Source organism: Oxyura jamaicensis, chromosome 5 (genome assembly GCF_011077185.1).
Source record: "Oxyura jamaicensis isolate SHBP4307 breed ruddy duck chromosome 5, BPBGC_Ojam_1.0, whole genome shotgun sequence".
NCBI classification, from domain to species: domain Eukaryota; kingdom Metazoa; phylum Chordata; class Aves; order Anseriformes; family Anatidae; genus Oxyura; species Oxyura jamaicensis.
Window position 1 is genome coordinate 26,096,236 of NC_048897.1, and position 21,010 is coordinate 26,117,245.

At 35.8% G+C, this 21,010-nt stretch overlaps 1 protein-coding gene across 1 annotated transcript in view; it reads left to right on the forward strand.

Moving 5' to 3' along the window:
• Positions 1–21,010, forward strand: part of LOC118167781 (mucin-5AC-like) — a 34,146-nt gene that overhangs the window by 5,686 nt on the left and 7,450 nt on the right. Inside the window, exons 5-31 of the mRNA XM_035327572.1 lie at positions 335–449; positions 1,052–1,142; positions 2,128–2,237; positions 2,457–2,673; positions 3,600–3,725; positions 4,211–4,328; positions 5,119–5,257; positions 6,292–6,402; positions 6,945–7,014; positions 7,881–8,018; positions 8,116–8,280; positions 8,801–8,895; positions 9,667–9,793; positions 10,507–10,762; positions 11,250–11,302; positions 11,718–11,818; positions 12,674–12,825; positions 13,256–13,394; positions 13,482–13,595; positions 14,134–14,313; positions 15,637–15,876; positions 17,344–17,500; positions 17,782–17,910; positions 18,279–18,405; positions 18,729–18,772; positions 18,861–19,055; positions 20,367–20,998. Coding sequence (XP_035183463.1) covers positions 335–449; positions 1,052–1,142; positions 2,128–2,237; positions 2,457–2,673; positions 3,600–3,725; positions 4,211–4,328; positions 5,119–5,257; positions 6,292–6,402; positions 6,945–7,014; positions 7,881–8,018; positions 8,116–8,280; positions 8,801–8,895; positions 9,667–9,793; positions 10,507–10,762; positions 11,250–11,302; positions 11,718–11,818; positions 12,674–12,825; positions 13,256–13,394; positions 13,482–13,595; positions 14,134–14,313; positions 15,637–15,876; positions 17,344–17,500; positions 17,782–17,910; positions 18,279–18,405; positions 18,729–18,772; positions 18,861–19,055; positions 20,367–20,998 — 4,141 coding nt within the window. The remainder of the gene's footprint in view (positions 1–334; positions 450–1,051; positions 1,143–2,127; positions 2,238–2,456; positions 2,674–3,599; positions 3,726–4,210; positions 4,329–5,118; positions 5,258–6,291; positions 6,403–6,944; positions 7,015–7,880; positions 8,019–8,115; positions 8,281–8,800; positions 8,896–9,666; positions 9,794–10,506; positions 10,763–11,249; positions 11,303–11,717; positions 11,819–12,673; positions 12,826–13,255; positions 13,395–13,481; positions 13,596–14,133; positions 14,314–15,636; positions 15,877–17,343; positions 17,501–17,781; positions 17,911–18,278; positions 18,406–18,728; positions 18,773–18,860; positions 19,056–20,366; positions 20,999–21,010) is intronic.

Below are 21,010 nucleotides of genomic sequence, written 5' to 3' on the forward strand. Positions count from 1 at the left end.
GGAAAAAAAAAAAAATGCGTTCTTCAATAAATCTGACAATTTTACCCATAGAAATAATGAATAAGTTGCTGTTAATTCCACTCATAGTAAATCAATCATTTCTTTAAAGATTAACTCAAAAACAAAATTTGGATGAAAAATTCTGGGAAGTTGGGTCAAAATTCAAATCCACATTTGATGGTGTTGGACCATTTTATTTTTTAATTGTTTTTCTTTCAACACAGACGACTTATAGTTGAATCTTTATAGATGCTAGATCACACAAGCCATTTCTTTAGCCAATATCAAACACCCGGATCAGAAAATATTTAGTATTCCTTCTGCCTGTTCCTAGAGTTCAACTGCCATACAGCCAGGCTGGAATCACATTAGAGAGAAGCACCATTTATGTGAAAGTTGTCAGCAAAATGGGTGTTGTATTTATGTGGAATGAAGATGACAGTATTCTGGTAAGAACAGCTCCTGGACCTGTCTACACCTTCAAAGCCCAAAGAGCATGCCTTTGATTAAGTTAATCCCTACCTGTTTAGGGTTTACTGTTGCCTTTTCATCTCATACTGTTGAGCAATTCTTCTTTAATAAAGACAGATTTGCATCTAGGTAGGCCTAAAGAAAATTATGTGGATTTACTTCTCATTGATAGACTTCTGCTTAAAATGGGGTGAAAAACCTCTTACATTATATCATTAACATATTAGCATCATTACAGGTCCTACTTACCTCTTCAAATATTATTTTGAGCAGAATTTCTCTCTCTTCATTGTGGATTTGATTTTCTTTCTGAAGAATGAACAGAGAGAAAAAGGGTAAGAGCTCCTTAGATATTGCAATGAAAACTTATGTCTGCATCAGTAGCTTGGAATCTGTTCTAAATCCAGTCCAAGCAAGCTCTTCATTCTATCCCCCAGGTTTAAATTAGATTGCTAAATAAATTTACATAGCTCTGATGAAAAAATGTTTAAGGGCAGCAGATGCAGGTGATTTCAGTGATCTTGAATATATTTTAGAATGTGTATACTAACTTCTATCAACTTAATGTCTATCATTTTAGCTGGAACTGCATGAAAAATATGCTAATCAGACCTGTGGGCTTTGTGGAGACTTCAATGGCATTCCAATTTACAATGAGTTCTATTCAAACAGTAAGTCTTCTAAATAACAAAAAAACATGGTTTCTGGTCTCCAACATGTATTTTCCATTCTTTTAGCTCTAACATCATCATCATTCCTCTTTCCTATCATGTTAAAGGATTTAGCCAGAGGTTATGATTCAATCTCTGTCCCAAAATATGTATTACAAAGATCAAATAACATGATTTAATAAAGTGTAAATATAATACTTGTGCTAACAACAGACTGCTTATTTCTTGTATGATATGGTTTTATTTACCTAATCAGCTAACCCCATAAAGATAAGCCAGATTCTCACTAATAACAAAAATAAATATAGAAATAGATCTAATAAAATAAAAGGTAGTTATATTGTCTAGTCAGTACATTCATTGTGTCATTTCTCCTTTAAAATTAGAAATGCTTCTAATAATAACATATTGATTCTGATTTTAAAAGCCCAGCTTTAAAGCTTCTGGTTTACAATTAATGAGGCTATTAGGCACAATGTCACAATCTTGAATATGTAATGCCATTCCACAAGTTACATCCACATTTGCCTCCTGATATGCATAATCTGTATATGATCTTCTCTCTATTATTTTATTCATTCTCAGTTTGAGTCTTTCCCTAAAACTCATATCTCAGCATTTCCCATTGTCCACATTCCTGTTTTAATTATTTTCTCTCTTCCCTGCATGGTCTCAATATTATATGAAAATAGTTTCATATAATCATAGTTTGTTATTTTCCAGTAAAAATCTTAGTTTGCATCTATATGTAACAAGCTGAGGATTGTTTTCTAAAGTTTTTCTTTTTTCCAGGGTGCTGTGCAAGGTATATTGAGACAGTGATGTCAGTGTTTATTTTGGAAGGGATGATGATCAAAGGAAAAAGACTTAAGGCTGGCTGCCTTGGCCAGTTTTGAACCAAATTCTTGACAGGAGAAAAAGATAATTAAACAAACAAACAAATAATAATAATAATAAAACTTCTCATTAAACTTCTTTTGCACAGATATGAAAATGACAGCATTACAGTTTGGGAATATGCAGAAAATGAATGGGCCAACAGAAAACTGTGAAGACCCCACTACTTCCCTGCCGGATAATTGCACAGACACTTCTGTAAGGATCTTTTTGATTATTCGTTTATTTTTCTTTCAAATTTATCTGTACCCTTCTACAGCATCAGAGGGGTCAACAGGAAAAGACTTAAGGACAATAGAAAGTAAAGAGGGAAATGAAATTCTATTAAAGAATAATTTACCAGAGTAGCAACACTAAAAAATATCTGCTCCATTCTATTTTCTGTAAGTTGTCTTTTGTGTTTTTTTTCCTCCCCAGGATGACATATGCCAGAAAACATTGACCAGCTCTTCATTTGCAGAATGTAATGATCTAGTTGATGTTAGTGAATACATTATGGCTTGCCAAGAAGATTTGTGCCGCTCTGAAGAGTCAAAAAATGCTTCATGTATCTGTGACACCTTTGCTGAATACTCCCGACAGTGTGCTCATGCTGGTGGGGAACCTCTGAACTGGAGAACCTCAAAACTGTGCCGTAAGTGTCACTGGAGATAGCCTTACTTTACGCTCAACAAATAAAAAGCAATATGTTCTCAAATGATGCTGAAGATGCACGGGAAATTACAAGCAATTCAAGAGTATTCTCCGGAGGGTTCTGATGTACAAGCTCCAGCAAGAAGACTTCAGAAAAAGAACTAAGGGTTTTAATGCAAACTAGTTTAAACACACTTAAATGGATATGCTTACTCAGAGTTGAAGTGCTATTGAATTAACTGGAACAATAAAATAAGCAAATAAAGGGGAAAGAAGAAAGGTCATTTGCTTACTTACATTCCTGTTTCTCTCCTTTTCTCATGGTGGCTACAGCGTTTTACCCTTATTTATTAAGTGATTGAGTCTTCACAGGTGTTTGTCTGGTTAAGCACTTATTTATCTCTTGTTGCTTGGTAGTTTGCACCACTGTCTGCACTGAATTAAACACAGATCATTATGGGGTGTAGCTGTTGATACTGTCACCAATGTTTGTTCCAAAATAAAATCCCCTAGTGTACTATTTGCCATTCCAATGGTATCTTAAAAATCCAAATATAATAAAGCCTTAGGAACTTGAGTCTTACATTTCCCTAGGAATACAGGTATTGTTGAAAAAGGTGCCTTCCACAGAAACCTTGCTAGCTGTGTGGGGTCATTATCTTGGTGTCCCTGGAAATCCAGTAGTTATGCCCCCAGTTCAGCACCAGTCAAGTCTTTAGACACAGTCATGAAAAGCAAATCTCAACAGTAAAATGTGGATCTGGGTGAAAAAGCTTTCAAATTTTGGTGGGGATGAATCTGCATTTTAGTGTGGTTTTACATCTAGCTGAAAAAAATGTAAATGAACACACATATATTTTTCATATATAGTAAACAAGAAGTACTTTTGACTGAAAGAAAAAAATCTCTCTTTCTTTAACATTTCAGCCAAGACGTGTCCCTACAACATGGAGTACTTGGAGTGCAGCTCCCCCTGCACTGACACATGCACCAATCCTGAACGATCTCAGTTTTGTGAAGAGCACTGTATGGATGGCTGTTTCTGCCCCCCAGGCAAGTTCAGATCAAATACTCACATCTTTGATCTCAAAAACAACAGCCTACCTACAGGATTTGGGCAAGTTCCATGGAGCTTAGAGCTCCTATATTTACATTTTTCACAGCTGCAAGTGACAAGCATTTATCATTTATCAACTGAGGAAAGACATCTGAATTGATTGCCAGTACACGTGCAATATTTAGAAAGCAGGAAAGCAGAACAGCAAACACATCAGGACTAATCTCTCAACACACCACCTGTACTATAGTAACTCCCTCTTTCAAAACAGGTGGAATTTACAAAATACAAAGGTTGAATCCTTCAGTCTACATAGTTCTACTGTCCTCAGCATAGGCATGACCATTCACAACAGCTGGAGCTCTGTCTCCAAAACATTATTTAGGATTACTGACAAGCAAACAAACAAATATATTTTCCCCAAACATAGGAAATGTCTCTTCAACTGTTTAATTTTTTATTTTTTATTTTTTAATTTAAGGAACTGTGTTTGATGACATAAACAATTCTGGCTGCATCTCCCGTCAACAGTGCTCTTGTATTTACAATGGCAAAACCTACACTCCAGGAACTTCTTTTTCAGACCAGTGCCATTCCTGGTAACCATGTATTTTTTTTTCTTTTTTTTTTTTTTTTAACTTACTATTTCCTCTAATATATTTAATGAGTTTAATGGTTTACTATTTGCAATTACATCATCGGTAATTGATCTGTGTATTTAACTGACCGCTACAGTTCCAAAATAACCCTAAAGAATGTTCTTTGTTTTATTTAGCAACAACCTTAACTATCTTTGCACTCAACCTCAAAGTGATCAAAGTAAGGATTTACAATGTTTAGATTTCTCACCAGTGAATTAAAGTGCTTCCTCTTTATTTTGTTCAAACATTTGGGCTTCTCTAACGGGAATGAAGTTACAGTAATTTATGTATTTGCAAATATTTATTTTCTCTGCAGAAAACAAGAGATGATAATAACAACCTCAGTTTCACAATTTTTGTTCCAGTACCTGTACAGTACCACGTTACCTCAGAAAACACATATGCTCTGTATCAGGAGTACATTTGGGGCTACATTTCTGTTTCTGATATATTTATAAAACAAAACAGAAAATGTTTTAATTTGGTATTGTGCTTTATGTAAGTTGCAAAAGACAAGAAATTACACATCCAGTACTTGTTGCTATAGAGTTCACCTGTTACTCCCTTTAATGCTTTACATCACATATTCACAATATTTTGGAAAGTCTTAAGCCTGGACTTACTGTGTATTTAATCTATGGATTGAAGGAAAAATAGTACTAAAATAGCTGAACCTAACGTCATTGTAATTCATTTCACTCTGGACTACTATTACTGATTACAGGTAATTTTATCCTTTCTCTTCCAGTACATGTAACGGAGGCCAATGGAGTTGCACAGACATGTCATGCCCAGGAATATGTTCAGTAGAGGGAGGCTCACACATTTCCACATACGATCAAAAACAGTATGATGTCCATGGAGACTGCACGTATGTCCTTTCTAAGGTGGGAATCAGATATTACTTGATGGTAAAGCCTTATACGTTTGTAGGAAGGAAAGGTGATCTCAATTAACACTTTTGAAACTTACCTCTTATATACATTGAATTTCTTCTCACTTAACCAGATGCTTACAGGAACATATGCTGCCATTCAAATGACTTTATTATTAGTTAACTATTATGATGTCATGCAACAGTGGTTTCTGGTAGTTTCCAGAGAGTTTCCAATTCTGTGATATAACAATTGCTGAAGAGCACTGATTTTTAAGTTATTGGTTAATCTACATTCTTGAGTGTGATTAATCCAGCTCTTACTGGGTTGCATAATTTTACCCTCTTACTGTATTTTATGGCATTGGGCCAAATTGTATGCCAAGTCTGAAAAAATTACACTAACAGTTCAGAGAAATAGAAGGAAAATAATCTTTAATAAATAAGACTAACATTGTTCATTAATTTCTAGGGAGTTCAAATACAGAAAAATCAGTTCAAGTCGACTGATGCGTTTCATTTAGATTTAGAACTGTTCTAAAGATGAATCAAAAGAAACAGAGAAATTAAAAGTTAATTATAACCAAAACATTTCATTACAGCAATGTGCAAGTGAAATGGTTTGATCTTTGGGGGCTTCTTGTGTTTCTTCTTTGCTTTCTTTTTTTTCCCATTTGCACAAATCAGTTCAAAAAACATTGATCTTTATTGCTGTTTTCCTGAAAATTTTTTTATCTGAAATCTTTGTCTAGCTTGATACCATCTCCATAAGGACGAGAGATACAGTGTAATTGAATCAAACATTAGAATTAGGCATGAATAAAAACCCTGAATATGGATATTATCAATGAAATGCAGAAACAGATACAAATTCTCTTTTGGTTCCTAAACATTACAAAAGGCAAAACTGAATCTTAGGCCAAAGAAGACTTAGTATTTGGGAGAATCCAGAAACATATTTTTTTTTTCAGAGTTAAGAGAGAATTTGACAGGGAAAGCTTCTGTATTTAGCCTTTCCTTAAATAATAGTTGACTTCTTTTTCTCAGCACTGTGAAGATGAAACATTCACCATCCTGGCAGAACTACGCAAGTGTGGCCTGACAGACACCGAAACATGCTTAAAGACAGTGGCCCTCAGCATGAATAAAGGACAAACTGTAAGAATGCAAAATAAGCATGAGAAACAACTATTAAAAATGTAGACAGCAAAGAAGCTAGGTCTTAATCAGTCAGGGAACTGCATTTCTCTCTCAATATATGGGATAAGTACATGTTACTTTTTAATTAAGTGAAAATACATTTGTTTTATTATCAAAATGAAATAAGTAGTAAATCTGCCTTTCTGGAAGTTCATTAAGAAAAAGCAGAAAAAAACACACCTTTCTCTGGCAATCAGGTGAAAAAAATAAGTAGCTTGTAGTTTACAAGCTACAAGTACAACAGTAAGGAGTGTAATTCGTCACAAAGTTGTGTTCATAGAAACCAAATGATGTAATTCACTAATGAGTTGAGAAAGACTCTTTAAAAGCAATTCTGTTTTGGCAGAGAAAATAGTAAATTGTACAAAGTAGAACAGGAGGTGAAATCACAAAAACTATCCCCTTTAATTAAAAGTTCTTCACTGGAGTCGTAATTATTATTACTCTTTGGACTATAGTAATCCTTCACCTGGCTGGTTCTTATTCCTCTTCCTTAACAGCTCATTGTGGTCAAACCTGACGGTGGCGTGTTTGTGAACTTGATCTACACCCAGCTGCCCATCTCAGCAGGTATTTTTTTTTCCTCTAACAGCCTACAAGTGATAAGCTCAGAACTTCAACTCTACTACACCTGCTTGTTGTCTTAAACAGAAGATGAGAGGACTGGGAATTGTTCAGAACCTGTATGCTCTAACCTTGGTTCTCTTTGGGATATTTTCTGAGTTGTGCAAGTGCTTTTAAAGTAGAAGTGTGAAGTTCAGTGTCAGAAATAAATGTGAGACAGTACAAGCATAGGCGAGTGTTCAAATAGAAGTAAACCATTTTTACACTCCACTGATTTTGGTCTCTGTAAAGTTTACTTCATTTTCACTGCCCAAAACAGAACATGAAGACAGCTGATTACTTCCTGTTGTTTTTTGTTTGTTTGTTTTAACTTAACACTGTACTCCCACAACTCAGATACAAATTTGATTTTTGATTTCTCAAAAACTAATGATTCTACCTTATACCTCTGACTTCCAGATCCTGCTTATTTTCCCTGTCCAGTGGAGTGAGGGCCCGAAGTATGCTTAGAATCTAAAAGAGATTAATTTTGTGTGTGTGTGTGTTTGTTTGTTCCGTTTTCTTTTTGTGTGTGTGTTTGTTTTGTTTGGTAATGCCATGCCATACAGCTTTTCCTTCTTATTCTCTCAAGAGTAATCCCCAAATGCTTAAAAATGAGACAGTGAATAAAGTTAACAACTTGATAGCTACAAGCAAATTCCTAACTGTTCATTTTGATTTATATCTCTGAATAATGTTTGAAAAGATTGTCTTTATTTTACCTAGGAATTTGCAACAATTGCAATAGAAATTCAATAAGAATTGTATAATCATGCACTGTTTCCTTCATTTAGCCTCATCCAGAAAATGAGCATTCAATTTTTCTTTTATAGCCAATGTCACCATCTTCAGACCTTCATCATTCTTCATCATCATGCAGACAAATTTTGGTCTCCAGCTTGAAATCCAAATCACACCCATCATGCAAGTGTTCATTAGAATTGACCCTCAGTTTAAAGACCAAACCTGTGGTAAGTGAATGAAATTTAAGAATGAGATTTAAGAACATATTGCTTAATGTCTTTTATCTAGTACAGACAGTATAAACTTTTCACTGTTTTTCAACAGGTCTCTGTGGAAATTTCAATAATATCCAAACTGATGACTTCAAGGCCATGAGTGGAGTAGTTGAAGGAACAGCAGCAGCATTTGCTAATACATGGAAAACTCAGGCTTCATGCCCTAATATCCAGAGCAGTTTTGAGAACCCTTGCGCACTCAGCATTGATAATGGTAAATACTTCTTATCATTGTTTTCTTTTTTTTTTTTTTCATTCTAGATTTTTTTCTAGTTATTTTTCCTCATCGCTAAGGAAACACATCTGTTAGAAAGAGAAGGTAAGAGAATGAAGACTTGTATATTTGTTGAAAATCAGAAATCAGAATATTCACAATTAAAACAAACAGGATAGGTAATGAGGTAAAGGTAGAGTCCTGGAAACGTAAGTGAAAGAAACTGTATAATCACTGAAAACAGAATATCTAAGCTGACAACTTGGTGTCAGAGGACTGGATCACAGGAGCATATTTGGAAATTGCTTAATTCAAGTTCTACAGCAACTCCATTTCAATGCACCCTTGGTTTTAGTAACCCTAGTCCACAAGCTGATTCCAAAAAAAAAAAAGGAGGAGAGTTTTGATGAACTGAACAGTCAGAACTGTTTTCACAAACCTACAAACCTGGGCAGTGGGTTTTTGTGAGTGATGAAATAGAAAGAGTAATGAGCATTTGCACTGTTTGTTCTTTTCACAGAAAAATATGCTCAGCATTGGTGTGGACTACTAACTGACAATGAAGGACCTTTTGCTGATTGTCACTATGCAGTGAATCCTTCTACTTACCACACGGTAGTTTGTTAGGCTGTTTTCCTCCTTAGAAACTATAGAAATAGGATCATTACAACTAGCTTCCAGGAAAACACTGTCACAGACATGTCTCTCATGGTCTTATGCAATGCCTGCATTTTCATTTCTTCACTGCTCTTCTTCATTTCAACATGTGTCTCTGTTTTGTGTTGTAACATTACCTTATTGCAATTGTCAGTCTTGGCTTTGTCACCCTGACCTGCTTGTAAATCCAAAGGCAGCTATTTATGCCTGGATGGACATACACATATAGCAGGAAACTTATATAAAGGCATATCAAATGCTTATTTGAATATTACAGTGAATTATCTCACCAATCTCATATCTCATTAATAACCACTTGGCACAGAAAGCCCAGTGCCTAATTATCACCATTTTGTTGTCAGTGTATTGACAATCCTTCTTCTCACTACGAATCAAGATATTGATGCTGATGAAATGATGTGTCTAGACTGCATAATGTGTATAGAGCTTTGTGCTGCATATTCATAAATATGGGTTCAGATGAAGCTGTTAAATGTGTAACAGACTTTAAAACTACTATTTCCCAATAATAAATTTAAACATTAATTTTATTTCCATTAGCTTCATTCTCTCCAGCCAGGAAACTTAGATAATTATTGGAAAGTAATTGGATGTTAGTGACTGAGCATATCTGAGGAAGGATTTGTGCATGAAATCAGATAGATAACTTTTTTTTTTTTTAGATTGACAGTCATGCAAATGAGACTTTATTTTTCTCTTCATTCCTAGAACTGCATGTTTGACACATGTAACTGTCAAAACAGTGAGGATTGTCTGTGTGCAGCCCTCTCTTCCTATGTGAGAGCTTGTGCTGCAAGAGGAATCCAGATAAGTGGATGGAGGACTGATGTCTGTTGTAAGTACTTGACACTATTCCCTTTCTTAAGAGCACCTACCAATAAAAACTGTTGATCAAATATTGTTTTATTGTGATTTCTAGGCAAACATGGTAAGTGTTGAGGAAGGCATTTTGTTAAATGCACTCCTGGAAGTAATTCTCTGCTGTTACCTTAGAATCAATCCATTACTAGCAAGAATAAGTATAAATAGATGGGAGACAGCTCACCTAGGAAAGAAACTGTTGTCAATGATGTGCCTTCACCAGTTTCTGCACAACTCTGAATCTAACTATATGTATCATAAGTTGTTGTAGAGATAAATATGACATATTGGAGTAACAGCACTAGTAGTACTAAACAGAAGACTGGAAAATTAAAGATGTCTTGAAGCCAAGTTCCACTGATCCAGTAGGTCTGTTTTCAGCATACCAAAAGACATTCAGAGAGACATCTTGGGTCATACAGCAGAAGTTTAAAAGTCTCAGCAATGAACAGCAATGACAAATGAAGTTGTCTTTCCAAACTTCACTTGAAAAAAAATATTTTCTTTATTGCATACATCACTTGGCTTACTCCACATGTACAGCAGTTTTTCAGGTCTAACTCTGGGTGTACAGTATTGTTTACCTGTTATTTTTACTGCCTACTCTTTGTTTCTTCCCACCGAAAATTACCATCTGGAATTAACAAACCTTTTTTTTCTTTTTTTTTTTTTTCTAACTCTCTCAAGCAAAATACACCATCTCATGTCCCAAATCCCTAAGTTACAGTTATAACATCGATTCCTGTCAACCCACTTGTCGCTCTCTGAGCGAGCCAGATGTCACATGCAATATTAAGTTTGTCCCACTTGATGGCTGCACCTGCATAAATGGAACCTACATGGATGAAAGTGGCAAATGTGTGCCTTCTAATGAATGCCCCTGTTACTACAGAGGATCTCCCATACCACTTGGAGAAGCTGTCCATGACAATGGGCTTGTATGGTAAGGGGAGCTTTTGCAAAGCACTCAAGCAATAGTATATGCATTTTCTCATTAAAATATGCTGCATTTAAATTGGCCTCACCCTGCCCGAGATTCAATACAGTGCTCTCATAAACTTTTTCTTTTCAACTTTTAAGAATACTTGATAAAGCAATTGTATTTAGGTGTATTTTCTATTTAATTCCATGATTTGTCAAGCATAAAATATATGACAGAACCAGTAATGGGAGATCTAATGAGAAAGTAAGCAAAAAGCAGAGACATACACCCATTTTAAGCTATGATTTTTCCTTTTAAGCAGTAATGGATATCATAGGAAAGCACCGTTGGTAGTGGTGTTTAGAGAAATTCATTTCTAGGATTGCAAAATAGCATTATGGAATTCAATGTATTCCTTAGAAAGTACTGAAATTTGTCAAGATAAATGTAGCTCTCAGTCTCAATACATGGTTGAGAGGAAAAAAAAATGTTTTTCCCTTTCTTACAGCACTTGCACACAGGGAAGACTGGATTGTATTGGAGCACCTGATCCAATTCCAGGTAAAAAATAAGAATAAAAAATCTTCCACTTGTCTTTTTTCTGTGCCAGGTTTAGGACAGAAATAATTGATACAATTGATACTTCTTAATGGATTTTTAAATAATAGAAGTCTTCCTTTTATATTTATAGTGCAGTAGCTATTGTAAAAGGCAGAAGTGAACCTAGATTCATGATAGAACCTGTTGCTCTAAAAGATTTTCTTTTTCTGAAATACCGTGGGAAGTTCTGAGAATTCAGTGCTCTGAAGTGAATCTACAATTGGATTCCTATTTAGCAAATTGAATAGGGGCAGCAGGCCCTACTAACTGAAATGTGAAAATTGCAAGAATTCCTAGAATATTTTTTTTCACAGCTACTGCTGTGGGTTAAACCCCATGCCATTTCTTATTGCTCTCATTTTTTTCCTTCCTCCAGTTTGTAAATCTCCCATGGTCTACTTTGACTGCACAAACATCACTGCAGGAACAACTGGTGCAGAATGTCAAAAAAGTTGCCAGACTCTGGATATGAAGTGTGTAAGTATGTCATGGCAGGGTGAAATGGCACTTCCAGGTTTTGTCCCTGGCCTTGGTGCTACAATCATTGCTGATCTAACTCTTCTACAGTGAATTTGCAACACAGATACTTTGTTCTTATAGTAAAATCCCCGAACCTTGTTATGAAGCATTAACAATAGGATCCTTAGACCAAAATGTAATAAAGTAACATCCAATTTAAATTTTAAGATCAGTGTCAAACTTTCTTCAGCTACTGCATATAACAGTAGTTAATAGTAAAAATATAAAGGGCTTTCCCACATGTTTTACTGATTTAGGAGAAAATTACCTGCTATAGGATGGCCAGGAGCAATCATTCTTTCCCATACCATGATGCAACTGTGAATTTCTTGCACGCCTAATTATATATAATTATCACTCCATTGAGGTATATGATAGCCATATTACATTTCATAAAGAAGTATCATAAATCTGATAAATCAGTTTTCAATGTAACTCACCCAAACAAACAAAATTTGCTTATTTTCTTTCTGAAGCTCCATTCATTCAATCACAGTTCACCCATTACAAAGTGTAAGTCTTCTTCAGCAAACAAGAGCAAAACTTAAGATTGAATATGTTTCAAATTTCACACACACTCCAACACAGCAATCAGGAGTAGAATAAATAAAACATTTAACAGATTTATATTCTACTAAATCAATGGCTAATAATTTCTTCTTTTTCTAGAGGCCTATTAGTACTTCATTGTCCTCTCTTATTTAAGCTGGGCAGAAATAAGACAATACAAAGACATTGTATAATAATTTAATCTTCTTTTGTCTATTGTAATTATTTCATTCTGAAATTATATCTTCCTCCTGACTTTTCCAGTATAGCACACAGTGTATATCTGGCTGTGTGTGCCCATCTGGGCTTGTGTTAGATGGGAAGGGTGGTTGTATTCCTGAAGAGGAATGTCCATGTATTCACAACGAAGCCATGTATCAGCCTGGGGAAAAGATCAACGTTGACTGTAATACCTGGTAAGTATTTCCTGGGAAGCTGCATTGCTGGTTCCATCATTTGTCTTTTAAAAGATCTTAACTAGTTCAGCGGTGAGGAAATATTTGGACTATGCATTTCATCAACTGATGGATCATTTAATTTTGGATTCAGTAGTATGAGCAAGTTTTCTTCTGTTGTAGGCAGATGGCCAAAACACAGAACGGAAGGAAATATTTGGGACTGCAATGTCATTAAATATTATCCTATTCTGCAGATCTTGAGTTCAGAATAGCAGAACAGAACTTTGCTTTAATTCTTCACATGAGAAATGTAAAAGACTATTTTAACTGCAGAATCAATATAACATTTACCAGGGATCAGGTGACAAACAAATACCAAATTTTAAGGACATGTCTACACAGAACAGTGAGTTGTTTTACTATTAAAATGCTTAATTCTCATTCCTAGCGTGTGCAAGGATAGGATGTGGGAATGCACCGAAGATCAATGTCTGGGTACTTGTGCTGTTTATGGAGATGGGCATTATATTACCTTTGATGACAAAAGATTCAGCTTCAATGGAAACTGTGAATATACACTAGTCCAGGTACTGCTAATTGCAATAACAAACTGTAATGTAGTCTTGATCTTGTCTACAGCAATTATATATTTTTAAAATTTATTCTCTACCCAGGACCACTGTGGGAAGAGTGGCACAGTCAATGGGACCTTCCGGGTTATCACTGAAAATATTCCCTGTGGCAACACTGGGACAACTTGCTCAAAATCTATCAAAGTTTTCCTAGAGGTAAGTAGGTACTGCATACAGACCAGTTTTGTTCTGTATCTTTGTAAGACTTAGAAGTCAAATAGCCGTTGCTGCAAAGAAGTTGGAGAAAATGTTTTAAAAACCAAGTCAACTTGTCAATTAAGCTTAAATCAAAATCAGGTGAAATATTTGGTAGAACTTCCTAGCTTTCTGTCTTTTCCACTTCCCACCCTTACAAAGCTATCTTATACTACCCTTGGGCAAACTACATCTCTGCAGGAAAGCTGTCTTTACTAGAAATTTGACCTATCATGTCAGAAGATTCTTTTATTCTGTGCAATGTATTTCACCTGTGACTACCAAGAAACCCTTTTTCAATCTACACCATTTAAAATATATTTTTACCACCATTTACAGAACCTGAGATTTGAACCATATCATTTAGATTTATTGGATTTGTATTATTAATTTTCATTATTCAAACTGATTTTAGTACTCTTAAAAGTGGGAAAACATACTTAATAGCACAACTGTAGCTATCACATTCATTTCTAATCACCTTTTTCTCCTGTTTCAGAGCTATGAACTGATACTTGGTGAGGAGCATGTCAGTGTGGTAAAGAGAGGACAAGATGGTGAGGTGCCATACACAGTCCGCTATATGGGTATGTACTTGGTAATTGAGACCACCAGCGGACTGATTCTCATGTGGGACAAGAAAACCAGTATCTTCATCAAGCTCAGCCCTGATTTTAAGGTGCGGAACTAGCAATTCAATGGCAGTTTAAGTGTAGATTTGTACTGGGTGTGAATTTTGGTGAGACCTAACCAAGATCCCAAGAACAGGCGATGTCTCTCGCATTCCTGCAGGACATCATATGTTGTTTTACATTCCTCTGGTATCTTAGGAAGCCATTGCAGCATCCTGCTGCTGTTTGGATCTACTAAGGCACTGTTTAGTGCCTATTTGGCCTGATAGAACTTGAGCTGGCAAACTGCTTTTGCAGACTTGACTTCATGAAAATTACCCAGTGAACCTCAGTAAAGATTATCAGACCTCATTAAAATTACATAGTTACATGTGTAGAAATCAACTGAGTAGTCTTGATCTTGGAAGTAATCCATTGTTTCCAGTACACATTGATACACAAATCATATCATTGTACTTCAAGAACAAAGAGGTAAAATATTATGAGTGAGAGCCTCTTGTAAAACTCTATCATGGATTTTTCAGGCATGTATCTGAACTGGTGATAAGGAAAGTATATTCCTGTTGTCATGCTCTCTCTTATAGCTTATGGTGTGTAAGAACTAAAAACTGTCATAGATTAGGAATTTGCTATCTGACTGAATACAACAGTAACATTTCAATTATCTGTATGCAAATCTAAGTGCAATTTAGAACTAGGTACAAAAGTTCATTTTAGTACTACAGGTTCTTTTGCTGCCTAGCCCACTGGCACATTATAGGAACAGTAGCAATATGGAAAGTATGCCCCTTAGATTCATAGCATCCATTGTAGCCTATCACCATGTTACATATCCATAAATTTGGAATGAGAGCTACTTCTGGATGTGCAAGGAAAATGTCATTTCTTTTTCTACCTGTCTGCAGTCATAACAATACAGACTCAATGAGTAGGTTACATGGCTGGACTGGTAGTATTTATGATAGCTCTGTAAAACTGTCTTTTCTACATACATTTATTGGATAAAATTAGGCATAAATGAGAAGTGTAGTCAGCTGTGTCATCAGTTGAGTCCTCATTTGAGGACTTGTTAAAGATGTACAGCAAAGATGGTAGGAGAAAATGACCAAGCCAGTATTGTTCAGATTTAAAAGAAGAAAAGTCAATAGTAGTTTCTAGCCTTAGTGGCCTTAGTGATCATGTTCTGTTGCTGAGAAAACAGATGGCTGTTTTTCCAAAATATCTAAACCCGTATCTTCAAAGGATGAGAAGGTTCAGGAAAGGTAGAATAGAATGGCACTGCTCTAAGAGCTGAATTTCATCTATTCTTTCAGTTTCAGATTTTGCTTCAAGTTTTCTTACAACCGTCATTATTTTATTTCCTTTTGCAGGGCCAGATCTGTGGCCTCTGTGGAAATTATGACGGTAACGGCATCAATGACTTTACTACAAGGAGTCTGTCTGTAGTAGAGAACGTCCTAGAGTTTGGAAACAGCTGGAAAGTATCTTCTACATGTCCTGACGCTAACATCATAAAGGATCCATGTTCTACCAACCCTTATCGAAAGTCCTGGTCGGAAAAGCAGTGTAGCCTCATCAACAGCAATGTCTTTGCTGCCTGTCACTCTCAGGTAATACCAGGGCAGGTGTTTACTCTGTGAAGACTAAATCTGTGCACTACTGAAGCTAAAAAGAACGCTATCCTCAAAAATTCTGCCAATCATACCTCATTCATTAGCCAGCATATTTCATTTCAAATTGTGTCAGGAAAACTTCAGTCTGAATCTTGCTCAATGGGACAGATTCATAGCCCCTACTTGTAAAAAGTAATAGGCCATTGAGTTCACAGGAAATAATACTGACTTGGAAAAGAATATTTATTCTTTCAGTTATTGGGAAAGAAGAATTTCAGAATTCCTATGGATTTCCTGTGGTGTGACTTGAATAAAAGTCATGTACCATGTACAGAACACAAGCTCAATGCAATAATAACATTTTGGGGTAGTATTGAAGCATGAGTGGCTGGAAAGCTGTGCAGAGGAAAAGGATCTGGGGGTGTTGGTTGATGCTTGCCTGAACATGAGCCAGCAGTGTGCCCAGGTGGCCAAGAAGGCCAATGGCATCCTGGCTTGTATCAGGAATAGTGTACCCAGCAGAACCAGAGAGGTGATCCTCCCCCTGTACTCAACTCTGGTGAGGCCGCACCTCAAGTACTGTGTTCAGTTTTGGGCCCCTCAGTACAAGAAGGACATCAGGGCCCTGGAGCATGTCCAGAGAAGGGCTGCAAATCCGGTGAAGGGTCTGGAACACAAGTCCTGTGGGGAGCGGCTGAGGGAACTGGGGTTGTTTAGTCTGGAGAAAAGGAGGCTCAGGGGAGACCTTATTGCTCTCTGCAACTACCTGAAAGAAAGGTGTGGGGAGCTGGGGGTCAGCCTCTTCTTGCAGATAACTAGTGATAGGACAAGAGGGAATGGCCTCAAGTTGCACCAGGGGAGGTTCAAATTGGAAATGAGGAGAAATTTCTTCTCGGGAAGAATAGTCAGGCATATTGGAATGGGTTGTCCAGGGAGGTGGTGGAGTCACCGTCCCTGGATGTGTTTAAGGAAAGGTTGGATGTGGTATTTAGGGAACATGGTTTAGTGGGTAACATTGGTGGTAGGGGGGACTGTTGGACCAGATGATCTTGGAGGTCTTTTCCAACCTTAATGATTCTATGATTCTGTGATGCTATGATCAGCAATAGCCTTAACTGGCACTTAGTACCTACCAACAATGCAGAATAACTCTGCTCTTCGTATTACCTTAGTTCTTTCCACTGCTAGAGACCATTTTCAAGGGGGGCTGCCTAATACTGCTTGGGAACACGAATCTACTCTTTCATTGGAACACAAGTCTAGATGTCTAAAACTGTGTCAATAGATGATTTAGATATATTATCTGGCATTACCTCTGGTATTTAACAGTGTATATAAACATAAAAAGAAATTACTGATGTAGATCTTCCTTCTGAGATGCTACAATTTTAAGAAAACTAGTCTAGCAAAACTAAGAAAGAATTTAGAAAAGACAGGATGTATAACACTTCTTTTTTATAACAGGTTGAACCAGCAAAATATTACCAAGCATGTGTGACAGATGCTTGTGCCTGTGACTCTGGAGGAGACTGTGATTGCTTCTGTACAGCAGTAGCTGCCTATGCTCAAGCATGTAGTGAAGTTGGTGTCTGCATAGCCTGGAGAACCCCATCAATCTGTCGTGAGTTTTATCTTATATACACTGTTTTTGAGAGCGTAAATACACAGTTGTGCCTTGCTTATATGCTTGAACACACACTCTGGATATCTCATGTACATGCCTTATAATCTTACTGTGTAGACTTTTTGCACTGTTTCGATGCTCACACACTTTCACTTATTCGTGGTTTTCAAGTTTGTTTTCAAGACTGTTCAAGCAGCATATCAGGGATCTGATGAACAGACATGAATCAAAAGAGGTTGTTCTTTTCTGAACACATCAAAATTTCTGTTTCTCCTTAGCACTATTCTGTGATTACTATAATCAACAAGGGGAATGTGAATGGCACTATAAGCCTTGTGGAGCCTCCTGTATGAAGACCTGTAGGAACCCAAGTGGAAAATGCCTCCATAACTTGCCAGGTTTAGAAGGTAAAAAAAGCTGCAAGTACCCTTAAGTGGGTGTATTTTATTATATTTTTTAAATTGTCTTTAATTGAGTCTATTTTCTCTATCAGCTGTTTTTCCACCATTTAATTCTCTTCAACAACATTGCATTCACATGAAGGAAGACAAAGCCTGGAAAATTGAGCTAAAAATATCTCTGGGGCTAAGTCCTTGTGGGCTGTGCTAATAGTAGTTCTCTGCATTACTTTCTAGGATTGTTGGAAAAAATAAGTTGCAAAAATTGTGACTATTAAAAACATGACCTGCAAACACGTTCTGAACAAATAAAACTTTTCCTGACTGTTTCTCATTTGCATGTTTTCTACCTTATATATGCCCTTTCCTTGCTTCAGGCTGCTACCCTAACTGCCCTCCAGACAAGCCATATTTTCATGAGGATCAGATGAAGTGCGTCAGTCTCTGTGACTGTTATGATAATGAAGATGGGAAGATATATAGACATGATGAATGTCAGTTATGGTAAGGCCTAACATACCAGCCTAATTGTGCACAAGGAAAAATGAACAAACCAGTAATGGAAAATTGCACATTTCTGTTTCATGACAGGAGTCATGAAAGTTTTATGATGCCTGTGTAAAAATAAGGCCTGGAACAAGCAGTTATTAATTAGCTGGAATTTAGGCAACATTCCCATTTGAATCCGAGTAACTGAATCAACCAAGTTCTCATTCACAATTGTTCAGTCTTTGATACTTGCAGATATCTGGCCAAAAGATGACAGTAATAAAATCAGGTCATAATAAAAAAGATATGTTTTTTTTTTTTCTATTTTTTTATTTCAGTGAATGCACATCAGAAGGTTTACAGTGCAAGTTTGATGATAAAGGTAAGACAGCTAGTAAGTATTAAAAAGAAAATGAAGTACTAGATATTATCTTTTCATAGATGACTGACAAAAACCTTCTGAATTACAGCATGTAACTGCATTTATGAAGGGAACACATATAAATATAATGAACTCATCTACAACACCACAGACGGAACTGGATGGTGTTTCAGTGCAACGTGCGATGTCAATGGAACAATAAACAGAAGTATCTTCAGATGTGGCATCTCAACAACAACCCCATTTACATTTTCTACAAGTCAGCCCACAACTACTGCTTCAGGTATGTATCAATACTCTTTAAAATAACTGAAAAATCTCTGGAAGGGATTAAAACATGCCTGAAAGGCAGAGTCGTTTCATCAGTTAATGGCACACACTTTTACTTGAAACTATTGACTTTTGCTGGAAGAATTTCCAATTCAACCAATTCAGCTGGCCAGCATCAGATGCTTTTTAGACTATAATCAAGGATGTAGAAATGTATAGCATTTCTTACAAAGTCAGTCTGCACTGTTTCACCATGTTTTTTCCAGTGGAAAAACAACAGAGCTTATTAGTTATTGCACTCTGGAGAATCTCCTCACTTCCCTGCAAATAAAAAAGAACAATTCTAAACCAAAGTCTGAACACATAAAAGATAGTTAGAACCATTTTAAAAAATTACTGACCATATTAGTGCAAAATGAATTTAAGAAATTCAGTTTGAGCATCTACTCAAATTATTTAAAACCATTCTTTGAAACCATTTCTAATTGTTTAACAATATCTTTAACAATATAGTATTCCTGCAATGCACTTCTACATTATTCCTGTAGTTAACTCATTGTACTGGCCATCTAATTGTGAAAAATTGAGAAATATTTCAAGAAAATTATACAATACTACAACAAGAACTGTACAATTAAATATATGTCTTTTATTAAGCAGATGTAACATTGATAAGGAGAAAGTACTACATATTACAAATGCTTATTTTCATAATGTTAAGAATATGAAAAGAAATGTTATTAAAATAAGAAGAAACTATGTATATATTATATTGTATGCTAAATATATTTCATACGTTTATTATATAAACTGTATAAACTAATATAAACTATTATATGAAGCTAAACTATTACATTATATTAGCAGTTTACAAATATGTCACGTTATAATACTAAAATAAGTAGAAAAGTAATTAACCTGTAAAAATATTTTACATTATGTGTAGTTATGTAGCTAAGCATAAATAATAGATAACTAGAGATAATAGTAAGAAAAATAAGAAATCCTCTTACTTCTATTGTAACAGGTATGAGATCACATTATCTTATCTGTCAACATTCCACATAACGTATGTTACATTAACTATATTTAAATCAATTTTTTTAATGTCAGATTAAATACAACTAGAAAAAAAAAATAGAGAGATGAGATGGAAACATACCTTAGCAATGAAATTCAAGGCTGTCAAAGAAAGTTTATTAAAATTAAAATACTATATGAACATACATACTATTACATAAAATATTAAAATATATGAAAATAAATAATTACTGTCGCTTTAGTAACAGAAAACAAGACTTATATTTCTTCCTTACAATTACAGAAATCACAACCACAACACCAGTGACAACTGTATGTGTGAAGAATGTATGTGAATGGTCAGAATGGTACGATAGTACACAGCCTAAAACTGGAGAGGATAGTGGAGACTATGAAACTTTTGAAAATCTAAAACAGAATGGATACAGTGTTTGTAAAAACCCAAGCAGAGTTCAATGCAGAGCAGAAGAATACCCAGATAGAGAACTAGAATATCTTGATCAAATAGTAGAATGCAGTCAAACCAGAGGATTGATATGCAATAACAAAGACCAAGAATCTAAGCAGTGCTACAACTACAACATCAGAATACTATGCTGTAGTTATAAACCATGTTCAGAAATACAAACAACTACTGCTATAGAAACACCATTTACAATACAGACAAAAACACAACCACCAACTACAGGAAAACAAACAGAAGCTCAAAAAACAGCCGTAACAACACTAACAACAAAAGTCACAAAGATAACAGAAAGCACAACCACACCAACAGAACCGACTAAAACTAGCAGTAGTGCCAGCACCACCGAGGCCTCAACCCCTGTGACACAGCCCACAACCACCATCATCACAACACCAACAGAGCCCATCACACCTACAAGCAGTGCCACCACCATCAAGACCTCTCCCCCTGTCACTGAGCCC